The following is a 24,526-nucleotide window of genomic DNA, read 5'->3' as shown; positions in this document are numbered from 1 at the left end:
TAGACCAGGCTGGTCTCGAACTCACAGAGATCCGCCTGTCTCTGCCTCCCGAGTGCTGGGATTAAAGGCGTGCGCCACCACCGCCCGGCTCCTGTGTGGTTCTTGATGGGAATGAGAGGTAACTACTAGAGAGAGGGCTGAATCCAGGCTGCCTGAAGTACACGTGTGTGCATAGACACACTCATATAGACACACTCACACACATGCACACACGCACACCTTTGTAAAGGTAGATCAGTACATCTAAGAGACAGATCAGGACAGAACAGAGGAGCAATGGCCCCTGATTGCAAGCACATGTGACAGCCTCATGCACAGCAAACTCTTCTACCAGGTGTTAAGATCCCTCAGAGTCCAGAGTTCTGAGGGACTGAATCCCATCACGATAGCCCAGTAATCGTTACATTTTAATGTTGTTTATTTATCGACTCCACGCCACTGCCTGTGAAAATCAGAGAGGACAACTTTGAGGGTTTATTCTCTCCTTTGGCCATGTAGATTCTTGTGACTGAAGTCAGGTCGTTAGGCTTGGCAGCAAGCATCTACACTTGCTGAACAATCTTGCTGGCCCATGGTGAGATTTCTTTGGAGGGGCCACTACTGGTGGTCATTGGGGTGCTACATCCTTTACCACCCAAAGAAGTGGTTCCCTGGGCATGGACAGGAGGGGAGCAGGGACACTGGGTTCTTCTTGGGGCCAGGCAAATGCAGATGGTAAAGAAGTGCTAATCAGCTCAGACAGTGTGACTGTTCTGGGACCTGTTGGCGCCCTGGAAGTTTGCTGACACAGCCTATGTGAGTTAGGCAGATGCCAGTTAAGGCCCTTGTGGTTGAACTGGGCTGATGCCATTTGTCTATGAAGCCCAGGGGCCCATTTAGGAGATAACTAGAAACATCACACTCTAGGCCAGTGTGCGCCGGCATGCCAGAGATGCAATAGTTGATGGAAGGACCAAAATCAGATGACCAACCAGATGGAGGTAGGGAGCCTCTTGCATGTCCATGTGTTACACTCTATAGGGAAAGGCTCTTAGCAAGGAACTCTAGAAGCCCTCAGTGTGCTCCTGTGAGAGCCCGAGAGTGGGATGTGTGTTATTACACAGCTCAATTAAGACCTTTCCCCTGCCTCCTTCCTGCCTCCTGTCCCCAGCTACCCTGTGGAGAGTGACAGACACTTGTGTTAGCTAGTAGATCTGGGATACAGAAAGGCTCAGAGGAGAAATGGAACAGAGACAAGAAGAGAAAAACCCAGTCATACCACACACACACACACAAGTAAGCAGAGATATAACTCCCATTCCTATTCAGAGGAGAGACATTTAAGGCTGAATCAAGTCTCATATGATGGTTCACACGTGGGAGCAGCCCTCCCATTTGTTTAAAGTGATTTTAAAGACTCCTGCAATTCAAGAACACAGAGGCTTCACTGGACCCCAGGAATCAGCATGTCTAAAAAGGAAACATTTCCCCACTAAATAACACAGAGTTTGCAGAAAGCCAAACTAAAGCCACCTTGTGATTATTTTACTAGCTGTACTTGACCAACAAGTCAGTTAGGGGTTGAACGAAATCAACACCTGATCATTTGTACAAATAAAATGAGAATCATTTAAAATCTACTTTGCATTTGGCTTTGGACTGCAAAATCAGGAAGTCATTTGTCCCCTGAAGGACAGTTAGCTCAAACACATATCAAAGTTAAATAAAAATCTAAGTAAACTATCAGGGCATTAAGGCAGGCCTTACTATTGGCTCACCAATGTAAGCATAAATGGTTTCTGTGTGTCCTCCTATACCCACATTCTGTGAAAGCTCTAGGGCTCTGACAACCTCATGCAATAGGGTTATGTTCAAATGGCCATGCCCCATGTCAGAGGTCACCAAACCTGTGAAGAGACAGCATTGGTATTTAGGTGTTTTGTACAGCAGACACAGGGCTGTCACACAGTCCCGTGTTTGCTGGTGTTTGTACCCCATGCACAGGGCTGTCACACAGTCCCGTGTTTGCTGGTGTTTGTACCCCATGCACAGGGCTGTCACACGGTCCCGTGTTTGTTGGCATGAAGCATAAGAACATGCTGTGGCAACAGCTCAGGGGTAAAGCTCAAGACTTGGGTTTGATCCCCAGAACCTGCTTACATAATGGGTGGGGTGCACAGCTGTAACCCAGCACAGGGAGGTGGAGATGGGCAGATCCTTAAGGCTCTCTAATTGGCTAGCCTCGCTTAATTAGGGAGTCCCGGGCCAACAAGAGAACCCATCTCAACGATGATGGACGATATACCCAGGGATATTGTTGGCTTCCACATGTACATCCTATACATGCATGCATACTTATATGAACATGCACATACATGTATATACACATGACACGTGCACACACACTCCAAAACAAAAATAAATAAATAAAAGAAAACAAAACAATTCTCAGCTCTAACTGGAAGACTGCCCTGGCTCATGACCTATGGCTGACGGGCCAGTGTGCTGTGTAAATACTCTTAGCCTCTCTAGCTAAGCCTTGCAGTGAACCATGGAGAAGAGAGAGCTGAGAGTGTAACACACACTCATACTCTTCAGTAGGGTCATCAGTAGGCTCATGACATGTGGTTATTCACATTTAAATGAAGATTCTAGTGTCTCAGTTACACTTGACATATATGTCCAACACCTATGGGACAAATAGTGACTGCTTGCCAGGGTTTATCTTGTCTTCCTGACAGGACCTAGAGTCATCAAAGAGGCAAACCTCTGGGCACATCTGTCAGGAATTTCCTAGGAAAGAAAACCCACCAGTACCATTCCATGGGCTAGGGAGTAGGTAGGCAGAGGAGAGGGGACCACCAGTACCACTCTCCCTCCCGTCTTCCTTTCCTTCCTTCCTCTGCTTTACACAAGTGTTTTGCTACACAAAGAAGAAAAGTAACTGACCCAGCTGCCACACTGGACAGGGCCCCCTGTTACTGTGGAACAGTTTCTGAAGTCTCACAGGGATTGGAGAGGGAGTTGAAGTTTTGCTAGGAGAGCCCAGAGGGAGAGAATTGGAGCTGGGTCGGAGGCCAGCTGTAACTCACATGTTGACGATGTTCTTGACATTGAAGTTTTCCAGCGGGGCCAGGTCAGGATCCATGCCCCGCTCATCCTGGAGCACAATCTGCTGAAGGATTCGGTCCAGGAGCTGCCACTGCTGGAAGTAGCCACCATTCCGCTTGTCTGAGGGGCAGAAGGCACTGTATCTGTTCGGAGCCCTGGAGTCCCTGGAGCCCTTGTTCTTTTGTGACTGCTGAGGCTCAGGCCAACAAGGCAAGCCTCCCCCTCTCAGGAAGCTCCTGGTCTAATGGAAGAGGCAGCACTGCTACCAATCACGGAGACTCTCGATCCAGTGGGCTCCCCATCATCTGCAGAGGTCTTCATGACCTGGTTAGCCCTCCTAACATTTCCCTACAGTGCAAAATACTTCTTTCCTATGAGACCCTGGGCATACTGGGCCCTGGGCATGTGAATGGTCTTTCCTACTGTCTATAAAAAGCACGTTTGAAAATATTACATGTTCAATAACGAAGTCTCCAGGGGAAAACTTCATACAAGAGCCCATGATTATCTTTCTTTTCACCTCACAGAAAAAGATGAATGAAAGCTGATTCCAGGTGTGTGCTGAGCCATCAGAACAAGCTCAAGAAGGGCTGGTTGGAACCCAGGGAGGCTTCTTGGTAGAGATGACCTTGATCTTTGAAGGCAAAGACTTTGTGTCTTCTCATCCTCAATGGTTATAGTCCCCCTGGATGTGGACTTCCTTTTTAGACAAGAGCCATTCTCTCTCCTTCCTTGGCCGCTCCGTCTTTTTTTTTTTTTTTTAAGATTTATTTATTTATTATGTATATAGTGTTCTGTGTATGTATGCTTGTTGGCCAGATGAGGGCACCAGATCTCATTACAGATGGCTGTGAGCCCCCATGTGGTCACTGGGAATTGAACTCAGGACCTCTAGAAGAGCAGTCAGTGCTCTTAACCTCTGAGCCATCTCTCCAGCCCCTTGGTCACCCCATCTTTAACGGCCAATAGGAAAAATTAGTTTAATCCTGACATCAAATTCTGCCTACAACCTAGACAATTGTGTTTTCACAGCCCCATTTAGAGACAGAAGAGAGGGGCCCATTCATATTGCTTATGGGCCACCAAACAGGAAGCCTCTGGGAACAGAAGAAATCAGATTCCAGCAACTACCACGAACATCTAACTGTATTTGGGATTTAATAAATTCTCTCTCTCTCTCTCTCTCTCTCTCTCTCTCTCTCTCTGTGTGTGTGTGTGTGTGTGTGTGTTATATGTGCCCCCCCCCAAAGACCAGAAGAAGTTGTCGAATCTCCTCCTGAAGCTGGAGTTACAAGTATTTGTGAGACACTAAACATATGTTCTGGGAACTTGAACTCTAGAGGCAAACGCCTTTGATTGGGGGCCATTTGTCCCAGCCCTGGGCTGGGTCTGGAGAACTGTGGCTTCCTGGGGCAGCTCACTGTCTCTGTCCTTCCTCTTACCATTCTACCCACCCCGTGTTGCTGTCCCTGGGGAATGCAGCATACAGGCGGGTCACAGCTCACAGCGGCATGCTTCATCTAAAGCCGATCCCAAGCACTGAAGAACTCATGCAGAGGTCATAGCACACAGGTGTCCTGAGTTCAGCAACAATGTGCTAAGGACCTCCCATCACACATGCCCCAAGTTGGAACACAGTAAGTTGTAGCTGTCACCACCACCATGGCTTTGGGGAACCTGATTAGGCTAATCCTTACAGAAGACCAAACAATTTTTCAAAATTGTCTACTTTTTGGAATGCTTGGTGCAGCTGAGGCTCATTCCCATCACATTCTGGGGCTACAATGAGTAATCCTGAATAATTTGTTCTCGAAACACTACCCATCGACACTTGGCTCTTGAGAACTCAGCACCTACTCCCGGGTGGGAGTAAACATGAAGAGTAAAGCTTAAAAACAAAGCAAACACGAGGCCGGGGAGATGATCCAGACTGTGCTGGCCACACAGTCTTTAGGAGCTCCATCCCTAGCATCTGTATAACAGGGTTGGGGAGGCAGAGGTGGGAGGAGCCCCGAGGCTGACTGGCCTGTCAATCTAACTGAATCTGTGGTCCAGGTTCAGTGAGAGACCCCGTCTCAAAAACTAAGGTGGGGAATGGCTGAAAACAGCACCTGATAATGACTTCTGGCACATACACGTGCATGTGTGCATGCACACACGCATAACCACACATGCACACATACACACACATACAATCACACACTATAGTCAAAACAAACAAAGCAACATGATCATTGCAAATCTGTTCTGTTTCTCAAAGCATAAAGCTTCCTTTTGCAAACGACAAGAAGACTAAATGTAGTTGCCATCAACAGATCACAGAAGATACATTTTGTCATGATCAAACTGCTGCTTATTGGCCCACAAGGCTGGAATTGCTCCAACCATGTACTTAGCTCCACCCCCAGAGTGACATGAGGCAACCCAAGGAGGGAGGAACCTGAGTCGCTAGGCCTGGCCTCCTGAAGGCAAGCACAGAGGGAACTGTGCCAGGCTCACAGGCAAGGCAAGCTCTCAATCAGAGGCTCACGTCTACCTGCGGATGGAGCAAGGCTGAGAGAGCGGCGGTGAGAGCAGTACTCACATGGCATCTGCAGGCAGTGGTGCAGCACGGAGAGAAGGCAGGGGTAGGCCTCCGTGTGCTTCAGCTTCTTGTGGATCAGCTCAAACATCTGGGAGGCACTTTTTGTGTCGATGTGGACCTGGGGAGGTTAGACCACGGTGAAGGGCAGAACCAGACAGCAGAGGGAGAAACGAAGGGCTGGAAGGTACTATTTCCACCCTCCCAGTTCCTTCCATCTCCGGGGAAGAGTTCCCCTTTCCTGACTGCCACCCAGGAACGGAAAGGAGGAAGTGTTTACATGATGGATTTCCCAGTCTCAGCACCCCTGGCATCTTGAGGCAGATAATCTTTTGGTGTGGGGTGGGGCATTCCATGTCTTGAAGAATTTCTAGTGCTATCCCTAGTCACTGCCCCCTAGATGCCAATGGTCCCCTCCCTCTTCCCTCCCCAAGTTGAGACATGTGAAGCATGTCCACTCTTGACCAATGCCTCATGGATAGGCAGGAATAAAACCACCCTGGCTCGGGACAGCTGAGCCACCCTAAGGGAAACAAGGAGACACAGACGCTTCAAAGTAGCAGGTGGCCTGCAGTTCAAGGCCCAGATCTGCTCTAGGGGTGTGACAGCTAGGAACCTGGGAACTTCTCTGATCTCTGACTCTATCTACGGCTCCAGGCCTTGTGAGTGGGTAATGGGTGATGCTCAATGCCGGCAAGCCTCGCCCCAAATGAGGCCATTGTTTAAGTGGGATTGTATGATACAACATCTAAGTAATAGAGATGTGTGTATTTCATCTTCTGAGCCCCAGATGAGATGGTTTGGTTCACTAAGCACCATCTGACAAGGGATAGAAAGAGGCAACTTGGGAAATTAGGGGCAGCAGAGAAGAGTCAGCCAAGGACAGGATGTGAGGCTACGTATGTTTGCTCATGTACTGGCTGTCTTAATTTGGGGCTTTTGGTTTTTGGGGGGCAGATGACCAGGTATGGCTTATGAAGTAAGATCCCAAGAGCAAGCATACCAGCAGAGTTCCTTCAGAAACAGGACCTGGCCACAGGGTACCACTGGGGATCCGGCCAGCACTGGAGTGACTTTAGGCACAGGATCTGAAGCAGTCATTTTGGGGTTGTCAGGGGTCCCATACAACTGTCCCACCCCCACAGGCACCTCACCATGTCAAACCTCCGGGCTAGCTCCAGGTCGTCCTCGTTCCGTACCATCTCAAAGAAGTCTAAGTGCCTAGACAGACAGAGGGGTTGATATGGGGTGCAGAGGAACTGTTAGTAAAGCTCAGGCAGCCCTCGCAGGGTGCCAGCCCTTCACCGTCTCACTGACTATCTGAAAGGCAAGACTGGAGAGAGACATACAATATAAATCAACCCCTACCTCTAAATAAGTTTTCATGGTCTTGTGTTAGTGTGGTCATGTCAAAGTCTAGTCACCACAGAGCCACACTTCTCCATTTTGACACTGTTGACTTGTGAGGCACAGTTGTCCTTGGTGACCGGAAGCTGCTTTCTGTGCTCCAGGTCCTTGGTCAACATCCCTGACCTTTACCCACAAGATGGCAGCAGACCCTCTGCCCCGGCCACCCATTGTGGATCAGATTCTCTATCTCAGCACTTAGGAAGCTAAGGTAGACGTATCATCAATCTGAGATAGCCTGAGCTATGTAGTGAGTTCGAGGCTAGTCTGGGCTATAGCACGAAACCCTACCTCCAACTGTGCCAATCCAAAAATACCTCTGGGAACTGATAGGTACCTCCTGGAGGATAAAATCACCAGTTTAAAAAACCTACTGTCTTCCATCTGTCTTTCCAATATTACCATATTATCTCCAACTTAGTCCTCTAAGCAAATTTCCCCCTTATTTTCCATGGAAACATTGCCCCCTTTCTACATCGAAACAATCTATTCTCTCTTCTTCTCCTTCTCCCTTACCCTGGTGTGTGTGTCTGTGTTGTATGTCTGTGCTATATGCACATGTGTATTATGTGTTCTTTTGGAAGCTAATGGAGGATGTTGGTCAGGAGTTCCTTCTGTCTCTCTGCCTTATTCCCTTGATCCAGGCTCTCCTGCTGAACTTGGAGCAAGGCTGGTGGTAGCCAGAATGCCCCAGCAATCCTTCTGCCTCCCCTCCCACAGCACTGGTGTTTTACCATCATTTGCTTTCACAGGACCCCCTAAAAAGAACGTCGCCCCCATGTCAGCTAGAAACAATCTTAGAGGACAACATCCCCTCTCCCAACAGAGTTTGCCCTCAGGGTTAGGGACATCTTTTAGTGGTTGGTTTAGGGTTGAGGGGATGGGGTGATATTTTTATGGACTTGGGGGTATTTTTTAAAAAGAAGAAGAAGAAGAAGAAGAGGAGGAGGAGGAGGAGGAGGAGGAGGAGGAGGAAGAAGAAGGGGGATTAACTGGTTTTATGGGATGATTGGTATTTGTGAATTACTGTTTATAGAAAATTGTATTGGTACTGTTTCTTGTATATTGATATATTGAATATTGAATGTGAGTGTTCCTACCTCTATTTTTGTATGAGTATGCTTATAACTTTGTCTACATTGTATTGATACATCTACCATATTACAATGCACATTTCTACCTCTGATACTATGACATTGTTTACAGTTGAAGATCATTGTCTTCATATATTACACAGTTGTTTATTCTTTTAGTTTTCAAGTTAGATAGGTATTGAGAATTATATGTTTGTCATATTTATTTTTAAGTTAATCAGGTCTTTTAGTTACATAGAGATTATATTTAGTATAGATAGTATGATCTTCAGCCTCTTCAAAGAGCTGTAAAAAATGGCCTTTAATCTAACCTAAAATTTCTGTGCCAACGAGACACAATTACTCCTGGCAATGCCACTCTACTCCGGAGAAAATGTTGAGCACCAAAGACACTCCACTGGGAGCTTGTCTTCTTGGCAGAACTGGCCTTTGGGTTAAGAAAAGCCCATACCTCAACTTCTGACAAAAATACAAAATATTCCTAAGTGGATAAAACAGGATTGTCTTATCCTGCTAAGACAGGGTAGGATAGTTCTAAAAATGGTATGTCAGTTATATTAGGCCTTAGCCAAAGTTGGTTGACTCATCATTGCAAACGAGACTTTGGGTGATTGCCCAGGTAGTCAGTTGTCTCTGTCAATTGTTGCACATTTTGGATATCTCTCGTTTGTTAAGTAATATTTATTCCCTTCTCAGATCTTTGACGGAGTTAAAGATTATATAATTGTAGTTATTCTCTATGTTATTTAGACTCCTTGAGATAAAATGTTTAGCGAAACTTTTGTTCTCAATATTGTTTGTTATATTTATTATTTGTTATTATTGTATATAGTTGTATTTGGTTTAGTTCTATCTTATTTAGACAAAATGGGGAGATGTAGGGATATAGCCCCACCCATTGGGGGCGTGTTCGCCTCGGGCTAATGTTTACTGATAAATCTGCCAGGCGTGATCCCAGCAGCCTTTTCTCTGCTTTTCCTGTTCTCTGCAGGAACCTGTGGTCCTGTAAGTCTATTTCCTTATTAAAGCTGTATATATCTTTATAATCTGTCTACATTCATTTACGCCATCACACAGACCCCATGTAGCCCTACTTTAACATGGGTGCTGGCAACCCAGACTCTGTTCCCCACACTTGCATTGTAGCGGCTCATCCTTGCTGAGCTGAATGCCTCCCTGCCCCGCATGCTCTCTTCTTAACCCTCAGTGTAATAAAGTGGCTTCCCCAAGTGAGATGGATCCAGTGTGGCTCACTGGCCACACGTAGGAACATGATCATGCATTTTAATCATCAGGGTATTTAGAGCATACATTTGGGGTTGAACAGTTCTCTATAGAGCTGTACATTTAGTATTCCTGCTCCTTCAAAACTAAGAATGTTGGCAATGCTCTCTCAAGCACTAAAAACCAAAGAACACCCCCATCTATTTCTAAATGTTTCGCAGCGGCAAGACTACCTTGACTGAGGACGATTGGGTCCACCCGTCTATAACATCAGGGACGAGGAAAGCAGGCCAGCGTGGGCTCACACAATGCTGACCCTGAGACTAGGCTTCATATGGCACTTGGTCCCCAGGGGAGGAACAGCCTTTTCTAAGGTCTAGCCTCCCTCATCGAGAGGAGCTGTCACTGCAGGTCTATGGTGGGTCTGGGTAGCAGAGGCCTTACTTGTCCAGGATGGCGTTCTCGTGTTGTCGGAGTTTATCAATCACAGGCTGGATCCCCAGCATCAGGAACTCATACCGGAGATGGAGGCGGAATTCCAGGTTATCCTGAGGGTCACCAAGGGAGGACCAGATTCAGTAGCTCATTTCATGCCCATAGACTCTGTCAGCACCTACGTCAGCCATTGTCCCATGTCACACTGTGCAACAAGCTCATCTAGAACCACTTTCAGAGAGTGCTTGTAACCTTGCTAGTCCTCTAACGCCAGCCTGCCAACCAGTCCCTGTCCCCTACCACGTCACCTCCCTTCACTCCCCAGTTGCTGAGTGGGGCTTGACAAGTTTTCTGTTCCACTGAAGTTTTGTACCCTTGGCCATGCCTCTGCTTCCTCTTTTGTAAAAGTGGGATTGGTGTGGTGGTTAGAAGGGTTTATATATTCGAATGATTGGTCCACAATTGGTGGAACTGTTTAGGAAGGGCTAGGAGGAATGGCTTTGTTGGAGTAGGTGCGTCACTGAAGGTGGGTTTGAGATTTCAGAATCCCACAGCTTTCCCAGTTAGCGCTCTCTGCACTGTGTTTGTGGGTCACATGCGAGCTCTCAGCTTCTGCTCCAATGGCATGCCTGCCTTCCTCATGCTGTGCTCCACTCCATGACGGTCATGGGTTTACCTTCCGAAACTGTGAGTCCCCAGCTAACTGTTTCTTATATAAGTTTCTTGGTTAGGCAGCTCATCATAGCATAAAACGGTAACTAAGAAACCAGTAGCAGGGCGTCAGCTATTGCTGTTGACAAGTCTGGCCATGATGATTTTTGGACTTTGCAACTTTGAACTAGGAAAGTGGTTGAAAGTGGGGCTTAACAGGCCAGGCTAGCAGGGCTTGGAAGTCAACAGTGCTGCGGACAACGTGGGCTATGGAGATTCAGCTCAAGAGGTTTCAGAAGAGAACAATATTAGCACCTGGCTTCGAGACCATTCTTGTGACATTTTGGCAAAGACTGTGGTTACTGTTTTCACTTGTTCTAAGAAGTGACAGATTGGAGAGTTTTGGGCTAATTCCACTGGCAGAGATTTTAAGACAGATTTTAATATCGACAATCTCATGGCCATTAGTAATTACTCTACTGTAGTCTACAATGAAAAAGATCAAGTAGTAGAAAAAAAACACAAAATCTTCAATTTGAGGAGAACAGAGTACCAGGAAATTGAATGTTGGAGCCAAGGTCTATGCTAATACAGATTAGGGGAAATAAAATCAAAGAAGAGGTGGCTTCAGAGTGAGATCACACCAGAGTTTATGGTCCTTAAAAGCATCAACAAGTCAAAGCTTATGCAAATGCAATTCAAGGACAGGTTCCATTCCCAACAGGCAGCCAACTTGGCAGCAGCACCATGTGGTTCTGAATTTGGAGTTATGAAAGATAAACAGGTGAAGGGCCATGGATCTTCCTCCTGCTTAAGGAAGTCCACTAAGCTAGGCGTGTGGGGGAACATCCCTGTCTGGAGCCCAGAGAGACCACTGTGGGAAGCTGTGAAAGAGAAGCTCAAATTGCACTGGAGACCCCAGGATATTGGAGATGTCAGAGTCTTGGGATTTCTGCTAAAGAGAGAAGTGTGCTGCAGTCAGCAAAGCCGAGGGGAGAGCCATCTAGTTCCCTTGGCATCTGTTATAGAACTGTCAGATTTGGAGTTAGCCCTGCTAGGTTTTCGTCTTGCTTTGGTCCAGTATTTCTTCATGCCCCATTTCTTCCTTTTGGAACGGTAGTGTATATTCTTGCCATTATATGATGGAAGTATGTAATCTGCCTTTTGACTTTACAGGGGTTATAAAAATTAAGAGAATTTCTTGATTCTCAGAAAAGACTTTAGACTTGTAAACAATGTTGAGACTATGAAAGACTATGGAGACATTTGAAGTTGGACTAAATCCATTTTACATTATGATATGACCATGAGCCTATGAGGCACAGGAGTGGAACGTGGTAGTTTTAATGAGAAATCCCCCCTCCTACAAATAGGCTCATGTATTTGAATGACTGGTCCAGAGTTGGTGGAATTGTTTAGGAAGGAACAGGAGGTGTGGCCTTATTGGAGGTATGTCACTGGAAGTGAGCTTTGGGGTTTCAAAAATCCACACCTTTCCCAGTGAGCTCTCTTTTTCCCACTTGCTGGTAAGTATGTGAGCTCTCAGCTTTGTTTCAGTGTGGTGCCTGCCTGCCTGTCGCTATGCTTCCCACCATGATGGTCATGGCTCTAACCTTCTGAAACTGGATGCCTAATAAACTCTTCTATAATTTTCCTTGGTCATAGTGTCTCATCACAGGAACAGAGAAGTAACTAAGATGGTTCATATTCTTAGCATTTTCCTGGCATCGCAGGGAAGATGACAGCCTTAAAAAGCATGACCAAGTAACATCTGAGGAATAGATTGTTCCCTAGAATATCTGATGTAATATAGGTAATGAGAACTGCACATGCACACGAGAGTGTGCATGCACACATGTACACAGAGGTATTCTGGCAAGAGGGGGAAGAAGGGAGATTGTCCATCACTCTCGTGGCTTCATTTGTTCTTTGGCTTGAACTCGACCAGAACATTTGTTTGCCTTAGAATCTGAGACTTCGCTGCTTTCAGGGTTTTCTAATATGACTGTCACGGGGGTCTGGGAATCCCATTCTGTCCCCCGAAGGAGAGAAACCAGAAGTCGCCCTTTCTAGCCCTCCCACAAGAACCTAGAAAGCAGCCCAGAAGTGGGTCTTTAGAAAGCTCTAGAAAGAAGAACCAAAGGTTTTTCTCCTCTCATAAAGAAGTTCCACCCCCTGAGCCATCACCTGCCAGCCTGATTGGGGATTTGTGCCTGATCCACAATGCATCATGCTACTGCTGAAGGAAAGAGCCCAGAGCCTTCTGGGGCTTAGACAACACCCCAGGGAGCAGTGTGGGAAAAAAGTCAGAATCAGTCCTTAACCCCATTGTGAACATCCACTGTTAAGATGGATTGTCTGGGGCCTGATGGGAAGGGGCTGGACTCATATAAGCTGTCCTACATGACCCCAAGTGAAGGAGGTAAGAGGTTCTGAAGGCATTTGAAGATGACAATGGCAGCAGCAGACACACCGGATGCCTTCACCCTACCCTCTGTCGTCTGCCTAGAAAGCTCTCAAACTCACATAAGACCTGAGATCCAAGATAAAAGGAAGGGGCCTCACCTCTCCAGCCCCAGCATTGAGGACGGCATTGATGAAGGACATGATGGCTGTCTTTAGGTTTACCTCATCCCGGTACCGACCCAAGCTTCGGTCCAGCTCATTCAGCAGTGTCTAAGAGGAAGACAGGAACAGTTTTGGAAGACACTCAGGATGCTACCTGGAAAGCCTCTTGCCCTGTTCTACTGCCCTTCCAGGAAGCCCCTCCATTCTCTTTGTCTCCCTAACTTAATGGGTCAACCCCAGATCTCCACACCCTCTAGCTTCCTGCTCAGCCCTCAGGGCTTGGATTCCACTGTGCTTTCTGACACTGCACCAGCTGTTGACAGGCCCTGGCCATTCATTCCTGCCCAGTTCCCCAACCTCATGGATGCTACTTTTAATCTGCTTAGCATCTTCTCTAAAGGGTCAGGGGCCACTTTCTGCACAGGCTAAATGCTCATCTGCAAATGTATAGCACCAGATTAACACCCTGGCTCATGATCACAGAGTTTGCAATGTCAGGTCAACCATGGAGACTTAATCCAGGCACTGTGCTCAGGTTGATCAAAGGAGGGATCTAGAGTGGTCTGCATTCAACAATTCTTGTCTGGGCTCCTATCATGTGCCAGGGGCTGAACTCAGATAGCCAGAGCCACAAAAGCATGAAGCAGACCAGTATTTCAGCCTCAGGGACCCACAGCCTAGGAAGAGAACAAATCTATCTGAAAGCCTGACCACAGTTCTGAATATACAATTTCTTATGTCTTTTGAGAGAAGCCTTTTGGGTCCCAGCTCTTTACTCCTTCCATGAGTGGACAGGCAGCCTGCAAGATGTCCCTTCCCTCCAGTTTCCTTTATATGGTTCTCACTATCTCAACTTTACCCTGGATCACCCCTTCCCTCCCAAGGCGATGCCCCAACTCTCTGACCCATTGCCCACCTGGAAACGAGTACGTTCAGCTGCATACACCTGGTAGTGCAGCATGGCCTGGAGAACCTTCTTGTGGCCGCCGGGCACAAGGCACACTGCACCCAGAATCTCCAGCACTGCAACCTTCGTCTTGCTGTTCTCGGTGCGCAGGCTCTGTGCGATGGTACTGATGGCCTCAGGTTGTGCCAGGACATGTGCCCGTCCTTGGGAGTTGTTCATCAGAGCCTTAATGCAGCCAATGAGAGACGTGTGGATGCGGCTCTCACAGGTGGCGTGGTCCATGCTCCGAAGGAAATTCAGCAGGCAGGCCAAGCCTTCCAGCTCGATGAAGCGGGTCACGAACCTAAGCCAGAGCCCAAAAAAGTTTCCTATGTTTGGGTTCCACACACAGTTTGCAAATAGCTACTCAATATGCTCACCATTCACCACGCTGCACCCACAGCAACCTCCTGGCTCATCTATGAGTTTATCCATAGGACCCCAAATCTCAGCCTTTCAGAAGACTCAGTTTTGAAATTCTTTAAAAAAAAAAAAAACTCATTTTTTATTTGTGTGTGTGTGTGTGTGTGTCTGTCTGTCTGTGTACATTCACATGTGTGCCGGTGCCTGAGGAGGCCAGAAGAGGCATTGGATCTCTGGATTTGGAATTAAAGGCAGTTGTAAGCTAGCCAATATGGGTGCTGGGGACAGAACTCTGGCCCTCTGGAAGAGCAGGAAGTGCCCCTAAGAGCTGAGCATCTCTCCAGTCCCAGAGTGTTGGGAGCGCAGCACAAAGGTCCCTGTGTCCACAGATCTCCAGGGAAATTGGGAATGTTACACACACAGCACTGTTCTCTCAAGGGAAAGGATGTAAAACCTGTTCTTCCACGCAGAAAGCTGGGGACAGGAGGTGATTAACAGCCTGGTGATCTGTGTTATCTGTTGGGCCAGGCCATGTCAAACTCCCACAGCCAGGACCACAGGTGGCTGATAATCGAAGTGATCCTTACATTCGGGCTCTGCAAGCTTCTACAACCAGAACTGAAGATACCTAATACTATAAATGTCACTTTCAATACTGTACAGCCAGAGGCTCCCCCAAGCTCCCATAGCCAGGACCAGAGGTGGTTAGTAGCCCAAATGATCTCTACACTATCTGTATGACCAAGACTGGGCCAGATTCTTCCCTGGGCCTTTGAGCTAACACAGGTAGCCTAGCTCCAGAATCTATCTAATGGATGAAATGACATGTACCCCGAGTTGAGTTTCAATGTAATTACAATTCTTTATGCACCAGGAATTGTATTATGCCAGGAAACATTTTTCCAAATTATACAATGTTTAAATTTTTTGGCAATAAAACCACCTGGCATCAGATTCTCTTGAAGTTTTGATCCAGGTTGACAGAAGTCAGTCTGAACTGAGTTTTCATTCTCAACTTCCCGTTTTTTTTTGTTTTTGTTTTTGTTTTTTTCTCTGCCTGCCTACACCTCCAGGGACACCCCTCACCAAAGGATTTGTACTTCCTTTGTATTTTATTTTATAGTTTATATTTATTTACACTGTACGTGTGTTCTTGTGTGTGTTTGTGTACACACACCTGTGCACGCGTGCGTGCATGCTGAGGTGAGATGTCAATGTCAGGAGTCCTCCTCTATTGCACTCTACCCTATTTTCTGATGCAGGGTCTCCCAGTTGGTCTCTGCCATGCGCTCCTGCAACCAGAGTTTTCCTTCCCAGAGCCAGAGCCAAAGCGGAGTAACCAGAACCAGAACCTTCTGAGAGTCCTTTCTCCCTTCAGGTGCTTTTCTCTCGTACTTGGACATAAAGATAATTCCCACATTAAACCTGCGTATCACCGACTGTCATTTGCAAAGCTAAGGTGGGGGAATGTGTGAAGACATGATTATAATCATAGTGGACCAACCAGAGACTGATCTCTAATCAGACTGGGTACTGAGAGAATTATAGGCAGGTGACAAGAAAACACTCCAGCATGGGGGGCCATGAGACCCCGAGTCAAGGAGCCAAGGCTGGATAGCTCCCTCCCAGGATGCTCTGGAAACAACACTTATCTCCATGCTTAGCAGTGCAGCCATTAGCCCAGTCACTCTTAATCGGGAGTCTGTGCTCCCATCAAGAGCCTCCGGGAAGCACTCTCTCAGACCTCTACGGGGGGGGGGGGGGGGGGCGGGGACCACACTTTATCTTGGATAGCCTCTAACTGCAAACTACCATCGACGATGAATGCAAGCTAACAACCACAGAGCTGCTAGCAGAACAGAGGCTTCGTCAACCCAAATAAATCACCGCTATTTTCATATCAAATTAGAGCTGTTACCAATATTGCAAAATATCATTTTCACCCATCGGTACTTCAAGATTATAGTGCTTATCATACCCGCTGCCGGCTCAAGCATTTAGAGCACATTTATTGCTATCGCCTGCATTTTTTAATATTTGTGAGCCTTTTTTTAATTGAACTGGCTTATTCTTCAACTCTGTTTGTCTATTTTATGCTGTTATTTAAAGCCATTACTTCCAGGAAGTGAGATTTTAGCTTTTATCTGTGTCTCCGTGTGTGAGACATCTATGGCAATACATTAAAAAAGAGTAAGTTGTAGAGGCCTTAATTTAGTAGCATAATTAATGATCTGAGAAAATGGCCATGAATTGAGTTCAGAACCACTATTTGTAATTAATATGTAAATGTATCTCTATGAATCTTATGGTGTGTAAATATCAACAGAGTATGTTCTCAATTTAACAGTACACATTTTTTATTTTTCCTTATTTTATGCTTTCCTGTACTGCACAGATTTTCTACAATGATGTCATATGATTCTTAAAATGAGAATTTTACTAGGGAGAATTAAAAGAAACTTTTGATTATATACCATTATATACTATCTTTACCATGCATCGTTGGCATAAACTCAAGAACATACCTAATAGAAAGAAATATGTAATAGCAAAATGTAGAAAAATAATTGGGTAATTAGTGGTGTATACCAATATTATTTTGAATACCATTTATTTAATCACAAGTTTATATAATTTAAAATGTAATCAAAATAGGTCTAATATCTCATTTGCAAGATTGCTGAGGATTTAATAGTAGGTTCATCCAATGTTAGAAGCCACTTCAAACAGACCATGTGAAGAGCCAGAAGCAAGGAACTCCTGTGGCCTTGGTGCCTTTGGAGTCTCCACTGTGGTCTAGGAACGGGGAGACGTATTCTGTAGCCTTTTGGACACCCATCCATCCCCTTTCCTTCCTGCTTGGTTCCCACTCTAGGTAGCTAGAGCATGCCCTTGGACTCCACACTGCCCCCTAGTGTGTGGAGGGTTTCTCAACCCATTCCCTCCTTCCCCTCTGAGCTCTTAATTCCTCTTTTCAGAGTGTCTTGTCTACTTCCCCATATCATTTCTCCTCCTATCTCCACCCTCCCAGCAACCCACGAGAAATGGAAACGAGGAAGCAAAGAAGGTATAAGTGGATCTTCTGGAGTTCTGCAAGACTGACTTTGGCCAATAGGACCAGCCTGGAGAGGCACTGTGCAAGGCTTCTGGATGATGGGACCACCGGGAAGGGGTATGGAAGGAAAGAAGCGATTGAGAGAAACAGTCCAAGTCACCTCATGGGCTGTGTCCGGAGAGCTGTCTTCAGGTCTTCTACAACTTGGTTCCTCGTGTCTGTCTCCTCCTCATCAAATTCATACAGGTTCTGCATCTGGGGCCCACAGGTAAAGGGAGTAGAAGTCACACTGAGCTGTTTGCCTTCCCATGGGAGGCTTCTGCATGCCCGGGGTAGCTGTGCCTGGGGAGGGCACCCTTGCCTTCCTATAGGAAGCTTCTGCATTCCCAGGGTAGCTGTGTCTGGGGAGGGCACCCTTGCCTAGGGAAGGGCAAGGGCTCAGCAAATGCTTTACTACCATAATAGACAGATTCCGAGGGAACCAGGTTCCTGTCTGTGACTTAATTTCCCATAACTAGGAAACAAAGGGAATTGCTGACCCAGGCCATTTCCCAAGATGTGAGATGTACAGCTGGGTTTAACTAGTTGAGGGGCCTCTGATGTCCAAGGAGGTGAATTGATCTCAGAATCTCTGGAAAGCTGCTGAGTCTTAGCGAGTGTGGCACTGGAGAGCAGCAGAGGCACCTTCCTAGACCCGTCTATGTGGGGTAAGTCAGGAGAACAGACACTTACCGCAGCCATGGAGTTGATACGTTCAATGTAATAGTCGGGCCAGCTAGTTGCCAGCTTGTTGGGGTCCTCTTGCTCCTGAAACATGAGGGATGGGCTTAGGTATTCCACCCATGGTGCACGGGACACATGTGACCCAACACATTAGTAGAAGACAGTGTTGTGCCACAATGTCAAAGGGTTGGACACTTGTCGATGGACAGACCCGTAAGCTAAGACTGAAGCATCATTTGAAGTCTGTAGAGGGCTGGTTTCCATCCCTACCCACAAGGGCAGCCTAGGTTTCCGTTTCTTTCTTGGTGAAATATTGAAATGAATATGGATTTATGTGACTGCCAAGGAAGGGCAGAAACTGGGAAAGGGTCATTTTCAATGAACCATATGTACAAACTCTAAAATAGCTTTCCTGATATCTCTAGTCTGCTAATGGTTAACAAAACACCATTTTATGATTACTGAGTCTCACACAAATTCATGTATTTATGTCTTCAATTTCTCTCTGTGTGTATGTATGATGTGTATATCAGTGCCAACACAGATGCGTATGGGTACACAGGCATGTGTGCAACACGGAGCTGAAGGCCTGGGCATAGCCCTGTCGTTGCTTGTGAGGCCCAGCCCACCTTGTCTCTCACTGGTCCAGAGATCATCAAGTGGTTTAGGGATGGCTAGCCACCAAGTCCCAGGGATCCCGCCTGTCTCTGCCTCCCACCACCGGGATTGTAAATGTGCTGCCCACAACACATGGAATTCCTTAAATGTACATTCTGTGGGTCAAACTCAGATCCCCATGTGTGTGCGCTTTATCAGTGGGCTATCTCCTCATCCTGTTTTCTTTAAATAAAAAATTCACTATCTTATGTAGTGGTTTGAATAAAAACTGTCCCCCATTGGCTCATGCATTCGGACACTTGGTTCCCAGGTTTGGAGGTTATGAGTTTTAGGATTGGAGCCTGGCCAGTGTGCGAGGAAGCAGGCACAAGAAGGGAAGTGACACTTCTCATCCTTGCATCTCACTGACCCTGACCCAGTCCAGGAGTCTGGCGGGTTTTTGTCTCGTGATTCTCATTCTGGAACAGAGAATCCTAATCTCAGAGGGCAACCCAAGAGAATAGGGACATTTTCTTGCCTTTGGTTTTTATATGTGTTCCGTTCATGTGGGTATGTATGCAGGTGTGTGTGGGGGGGTGTGGGTTTCATTCGTGGGTTTTGTATGCAGGTGTGTGTGGGGGGTGGGTTCCATTTGTGTGGGTTTGTATGCAGGTGTATGTGTGTGGGTATGTATGCAGGTGTGTGTGTGTGGGTATGTATGTAGGTGTATGTGTGTGTGGGTATGTATGCAGGTATATGTGTGGGTGCTAATATGAGTGTACATCTGTATATGTGCATGCACATGTGGAAACTGGAGGACAACCTCCCATGCCATTCCTTGGGAGCCATTCATCCTATTTTTTGAGATAAAATCTCTCTTATTGAAACCTCACCAAGGCAGCCAAATTTGTTTTCCTGAAAAGCCCCATGGACTCTCCCACCACCTCCTCCCCAAGAGTGGGATTACAAGCATGCATCAACATTCTGGCTTTTTATGTGGGTGCTGGGTTTTGAACTCAGGTCCTCAAGTTGGAGTAGCACACTTGGCTTTTCTTTAGGGCTTGCTCTCACATTCTTAGTGTGTACCTAAGACTATCTGTTGAATGAATGAATGAATGAATGAATGGAAGAAAGGAAGGAAGGAAGGAAGGAAGGAAAGAAGGAAAGAAGGAAAGAAGGAAAGAAGGAAAGAAGGAAAGAAGGAAAGAAGGGTGGAAGAATGAAACATCAGAGATGTCCCTTCTGGGACCCCTGAGGCGGAGCAGGAGGATCTGAGGGGGAAGGGTCTGAGGGGGTGACCCCTGAGGCGGAGCAGGAGGGTCTGAGGGGGCAGGGTCTGAGGGGGTGACCCCTGAGGTGGAGCAGGAGGGTCTGAGGGGTGACCCCTGAGGCAGAGCAGGAGGGTTTGAGGGGGGAGGGTCTGAGGTGGTGACCCCTGAGGCAGAGCAGGAGAGTCTGAGGGTCTGAGGGGGTGACCCCTGAGGTGGAGCAGGAGGGTCTGAGGGGTGACCCCTGAAGCGGAGCAGGAGGGTCTGAGGGGGGAGGGGCTGAGGGGCTGACCCCTGAGGTGGAGCAAGAGGGTCTTAGGGAGAGGGTATAAGGGGGTGACCCCTGAGGTGGAGCAAGAGGGTCTGAGGGTCTGAGGGTCTGAGGGGATGACCCCTGAGGCATAGCAGGAGAGTCTGAGGGTTTGAGGGGGTGACCCCTGAGGCGGAGCAGGAGGGTCTGAGGGGTGACCCCTGAGGCGGAGCAGGAGGGTCTGAGGGGGGAGGGTCTGAGGGGGTGACCCCTGAGGCAGAGCAGGAGGGTCTGAGGTGGTGACCCCTGAGGCAGAGCAGGAGAGTCTGAGGGTCTGAGGAGAGTGACTACCTTCCTCTTGCTGCAGTAGATCTGCCATTTCTTCTCGGGTGGTAGTGCAAACACAGCCTCTCGGTTTTTGTCTGTGAGGTCCAATTCATCCTACGAAGACAAGAAGAATCATGCCTGTGTATGAAGCCGTACAGGAGCTCAGAACACCCCAAACTACCCCACAGCCTATGATCCTCTTTCCAGGGAGCATACCACACCATAAAACAACTCTTGTTCTACTAGAAGCAGAGCCCCAAGCCCTTGCCTCTGCCCAATGCTCCCTTTCATCCTGTGCATACCTCCTTGTCCTCATGCATCCCCTTCCTGCTTCAGGCCAGCTTGTTCCTGCCTTTCCCACCTTTGCTTCACTGTCCCCTTGTCTGATGCATCTGGGGCAGGGTTGCTTGTCTTTACAAGGTCTGTCAACACCTTAGGTTAATGGCCATGCCATTATATGGCCTTGCCTTTCTCAGATCTTCCCACCCTTCTGCCAGCCTATTAAATTTTTCCTCCAAATTTTCCTGAGTCCTTCAAGTTTAGCATGGGTTGGAAAAGCTGAGCCAGAGGGGTGAGGGCCAGAGTCTGAGCATTGACAAAGGAGGCATCGACACTGATCTCCAAACCCTGCAGGACACCAGGTGAGGTGATGCAAGGCTCAGGGCTCCACAGGACTGGGCTATACTTCCTGAGGAGCAAGCCTCTAGGGTGGTTATATTTTGGGGTCTTGGTAATTTGAATGATTTTACAGGTTTGACTTGCTGAGGGGCTTCTAAGGAGCTGTTTATTTTGTTTGGTGTGTGTGTGTGTGTGTGTGTGTGTGTGTGTGTGTGTGTGTGATATGAGGATATGAGTGTAGGTACACTTGGAAGCCAGAAGTGGGCATCAGATCCTCTGGAGCCGAAATAACAGGCAGTGAAAACCACTCAGTGTGGTGCTGGGAACCAACCTTGGGTCCTTTGTAAGAACAGCAAACTCTCTTAACCACTGAGACATCTCTCCAGCCCTAGGGCTTTAGAGAGAATGTTTAAGACTTCTCCTTTCCTAGGTCAGAACTGTTAAATAGAAATGTAGTGAAAGTGGCATATTTAAAAATGTTGTAGTCACACAAAAAATTTAAAGAGGAAAAATTAATAAGTTAATTTTAATGCTATATTTTATTTCGATTAATATACTTAAAATATGACCATCCCAACATATAATAAATGTAAGGAATGTCAGTAATATATTTTACATTTTTCCCTTTTCTTTTTCAATATTTTTCTTCTTTTTTTGATATAGGTTCTCTTATAGCACAGACTGGTCTGGAATTCACTATGTAGCCAAGGATGACCTTGAACCCCTGATCTCCCTGCCATCCCTACTCCCCAAGTGCACCACTACATCTGGCTCATTATTTCACTCTTTCTTTCTGTCCTGCTGGGGGTGGTCAGCAGTTCAGCTCGGCTCATCTCAGGTGGCCAGCAGCTTAGCCATTGGACAGCACATACCGCATGCTTAAAACAATGCTAACCAGCTTCCCCGCCTTTGCAATTAAACATGTCTACAGGTCTAGTGACAAGGAGAAACTCTTGCGTCAACCTGTTCTCTTCACAGACCAGGAGACGGTCTTCTTCTATCTCCCAGGAGCCAGATATCTCTACCTCCATATTTCCAGTTATTCATCCTCCTGGTCCAAGGCTCTCAGAGTCCCCTCTAGAACCCCTTTCTGCTTTCTTCTGAAATTAAAGACACCGACAGAAATTCCAGAAAGCAACTGAGAGAAGGCTATCAGGAGTTCTCAAAATCTCTTTTGATGTGGGAGTGATTTCTTTCTAATCTGTTGCTTTCATTGGTTAATTAATAAAGAAACTGCCTAGGCCCATTTGATAGGCCAACCCTTAGGTGGGTGGGGTAAACAGAACAGAATGCTGGGAGAAAGAAGCTGAGTTAGGTCAGTCGCCATGATTCTCCCAGTCCAGACAGATGCAGGTTAAGATCTTTCTTGGTAAGCCAGCTCGTGGTGCTACACAGAATATTAGAAATGGGTTAGATCAATATGTAAGAGCTAGCCAATAAGAGGTTATAACTAATGGGCCAGGCAGTGTTTAAAAGAATACAGTGTCCATGTAATTATTTCGGGTAAAGCTAGCCGGGTGGCAGGACGTAGCACCAATGCTCCACCAACAGAGTGGCACCCACCACAGTGTTGGTGAGTGTATGTAGGCTTGAGAGAGAGAGAAGAAAAAAATATAGAGACAGATAGTTGTAGATGAAAAGAAATAAAGAAAAATAAATCACATAAAAATGGAAAATTCACAGAGATTCTGGATTATGTACAGTGTGTTTTCTTTAAAATTTTTGACTGTGAAGAAGCTAAGTACAGAGAGACATTTCATTATATGGGCTGCCAAGTGTAACCAGAACGGATATCATGAGGGTATGACTTCAGAATTTGGGTCTAAGGATATGATGCTTTGGAGAGGGTCTTCTTTTGTTTTCACAGAGGATGAGACCCTGTGGATTGCGTCTATCCCAGTATGGTATGATAGACCACGCCCTCCTGAAAGGTTGCTGTAAACACCCTCAAAAAATTACTTCATTCAACTGCCAACTGAGATGACCCCGGCACACAGGTTATACCATGAAAGACCTAATTAACGACGCCTCCCATTCAGCAGGAAGCAGTTTGGAGAGAAAAAACTGTGCCCATGTTCCCAAATATGGTTTATAAACGTTCTTTTACATTTAAAGGGGGATATGATATAGGTATGAATAATTTGCATTGGTATGGATTTTAATGTCAATTTTGTTATATGTATATGCATATTTCTAATCTTGATTAAGGTATTGTGATTATGTAGTTCATTTAAAAATGTAATGTATAATTAAGAAATATAGGTTAATAGATAATCATCTATAATAGTCAAATTTGTAGTCATGTTAGTTAGGTTTTCTAGATATATAGAGATATATTTCAGTTAGACAGGCATTCTTCATATCTTTCAAAGACTGCAGAATATGGCATTTAAAATATTTTAATAACTTAGCGCTTTTCATGACAATGTGACACTTCTGCTCCTGGCAGCACCAGCTACTTCAAGAGGAAGATGGGCATAGAAGAGGATCCTTACGGAGTTTGATAGCCATTTGGGCAAGAAACTGCTCTTGCCTGGACTGTTGCATAAACTGGACACAAGGAACCCGCAGAGAGAGGACTGCTGAACTTGCCTAAAGGTGAGATGGTCTTTCGGGGTTCCTGATTCATGAAAGAGTCTGTGAGACATTCTGCAGGACTCAGCAGAAAGTGACTGAACTGTCTTTGGAATTTCCTGCTTTATGGAAATGTCTGCTGGAAACTATGGGCCTGTAGGCCGAAGACGGATGCCCCAACAGTACAAAAGAACTTTGGGTGACTGTACAAGCAGTGAGATGTCTCTGTCATTTCTAGAGGTTTGGATTTCTTGTTTGCTTAGGTAATATTATATCCTTCTGGAGTCTTTGATGGAGTTGAAGAATGAATAGATAGTTATAGTTTTCCTTAGTTATGATAAAAGAAAATAGATATAAATATTATAACTGTTATTCTTGCTTTATAACTGTTTTGCTATATGTAATTGTACTATGTTAAAATGAAAGCCTTCTTTTTTTGTTTAAACAGAAAAAGGGGAAATGATGTGGGAGTGATTTCTTTCTAATCTGTTGCTTTCATTGGTTAATTAATAAAGAAACTGCCTAGGCCCATTTGATAGGCCAACCCTTAGGTGAGTGGAGTAAACAGAACAGAATGCTGGGAGAAAGAAGCCGAGTCAGTGAGTCGCCATGATTCTCCCACTCCAGACAGACGCAGGTTAAGATCTTTCCTGGTAAGCCAGCTTGTGGTGCTACACAGAATATTAGAAATGGGTTAGATCAATATGTAAGAGCTAGCCAATAAGAGGTTATAACTAATGGGCCAGGCAGTGTTT

The 24,526-nt window shown here is 46.3% G+C and overlaps 1 protein-coding gene across 3 annotated transcripts in view; it reads right to left on the bottom strand.

Annotated features, from left to right (window-relative positions):
• The window catches only part of Daam2 (dishevelled associated activator of morphogenesis 2), a 122,443-nt gene that overhangs the window by 25,644 nt on the left and 72,273 nt on the right, over positions 1-24,526 (bottom strand). For all 3 annotated transcript variants that reach the window (XM_057751328.1, XM_057751330.1, XM_057751329.1), the window contains exons 3-11: positions 20,604-20,693; positions 18,147-18,221; positions 17,575-17,669; positions 13,967-14,300; positions 13,048-13,158; positions 9,841-9,944; positions 6,826-6,892; positions 5,675-5,792; positions 3,072-3,210 (exon numbers count right to left, since the gene is read on the bottom strand). In XM_057751328.1, coding sequence (XP_057607311.1) covers positions 3,072-3,210; positions 5,675-5,792; positions 6,826-6,892; positions 9,841-9,944; positions 13,048-13,158; positions 13,967-14,300; positions 17,575-17,669; positions 18,147-18,221; positions 20,604-20,693 — 1,133 coding nt within the window. The remainder of the gene's footprint in view (positions 1-3,071; positions 3,211-5,674; positions 5,793-6,825; positions 6,893-9,840; positions 9,945-13,047; positions 13,159-13,966; positions 14,301-17,574; positions 17,670-18,146; positions 18,222-20,603; positions 20,694-24,526) is intronic.

This window comes from Chionomys nivalis, chromosome 19 (assembly GCF_950005125.1).
Source record: "Chionomys nivalis chromosome 19, mChiNiv1.1, whole genome shotgun sequence".
NCBI lineage: Eukaryota > Metazoa > Chordata > Mammalia > Rodentia > Cricetidae > Chionomys > Chionomys nivalis.
The sequence above is the reverse complement of the archived record's forward strand: the minus strand, read 5'-3'. Positions and strand labels throughout refer to the sequence as shown.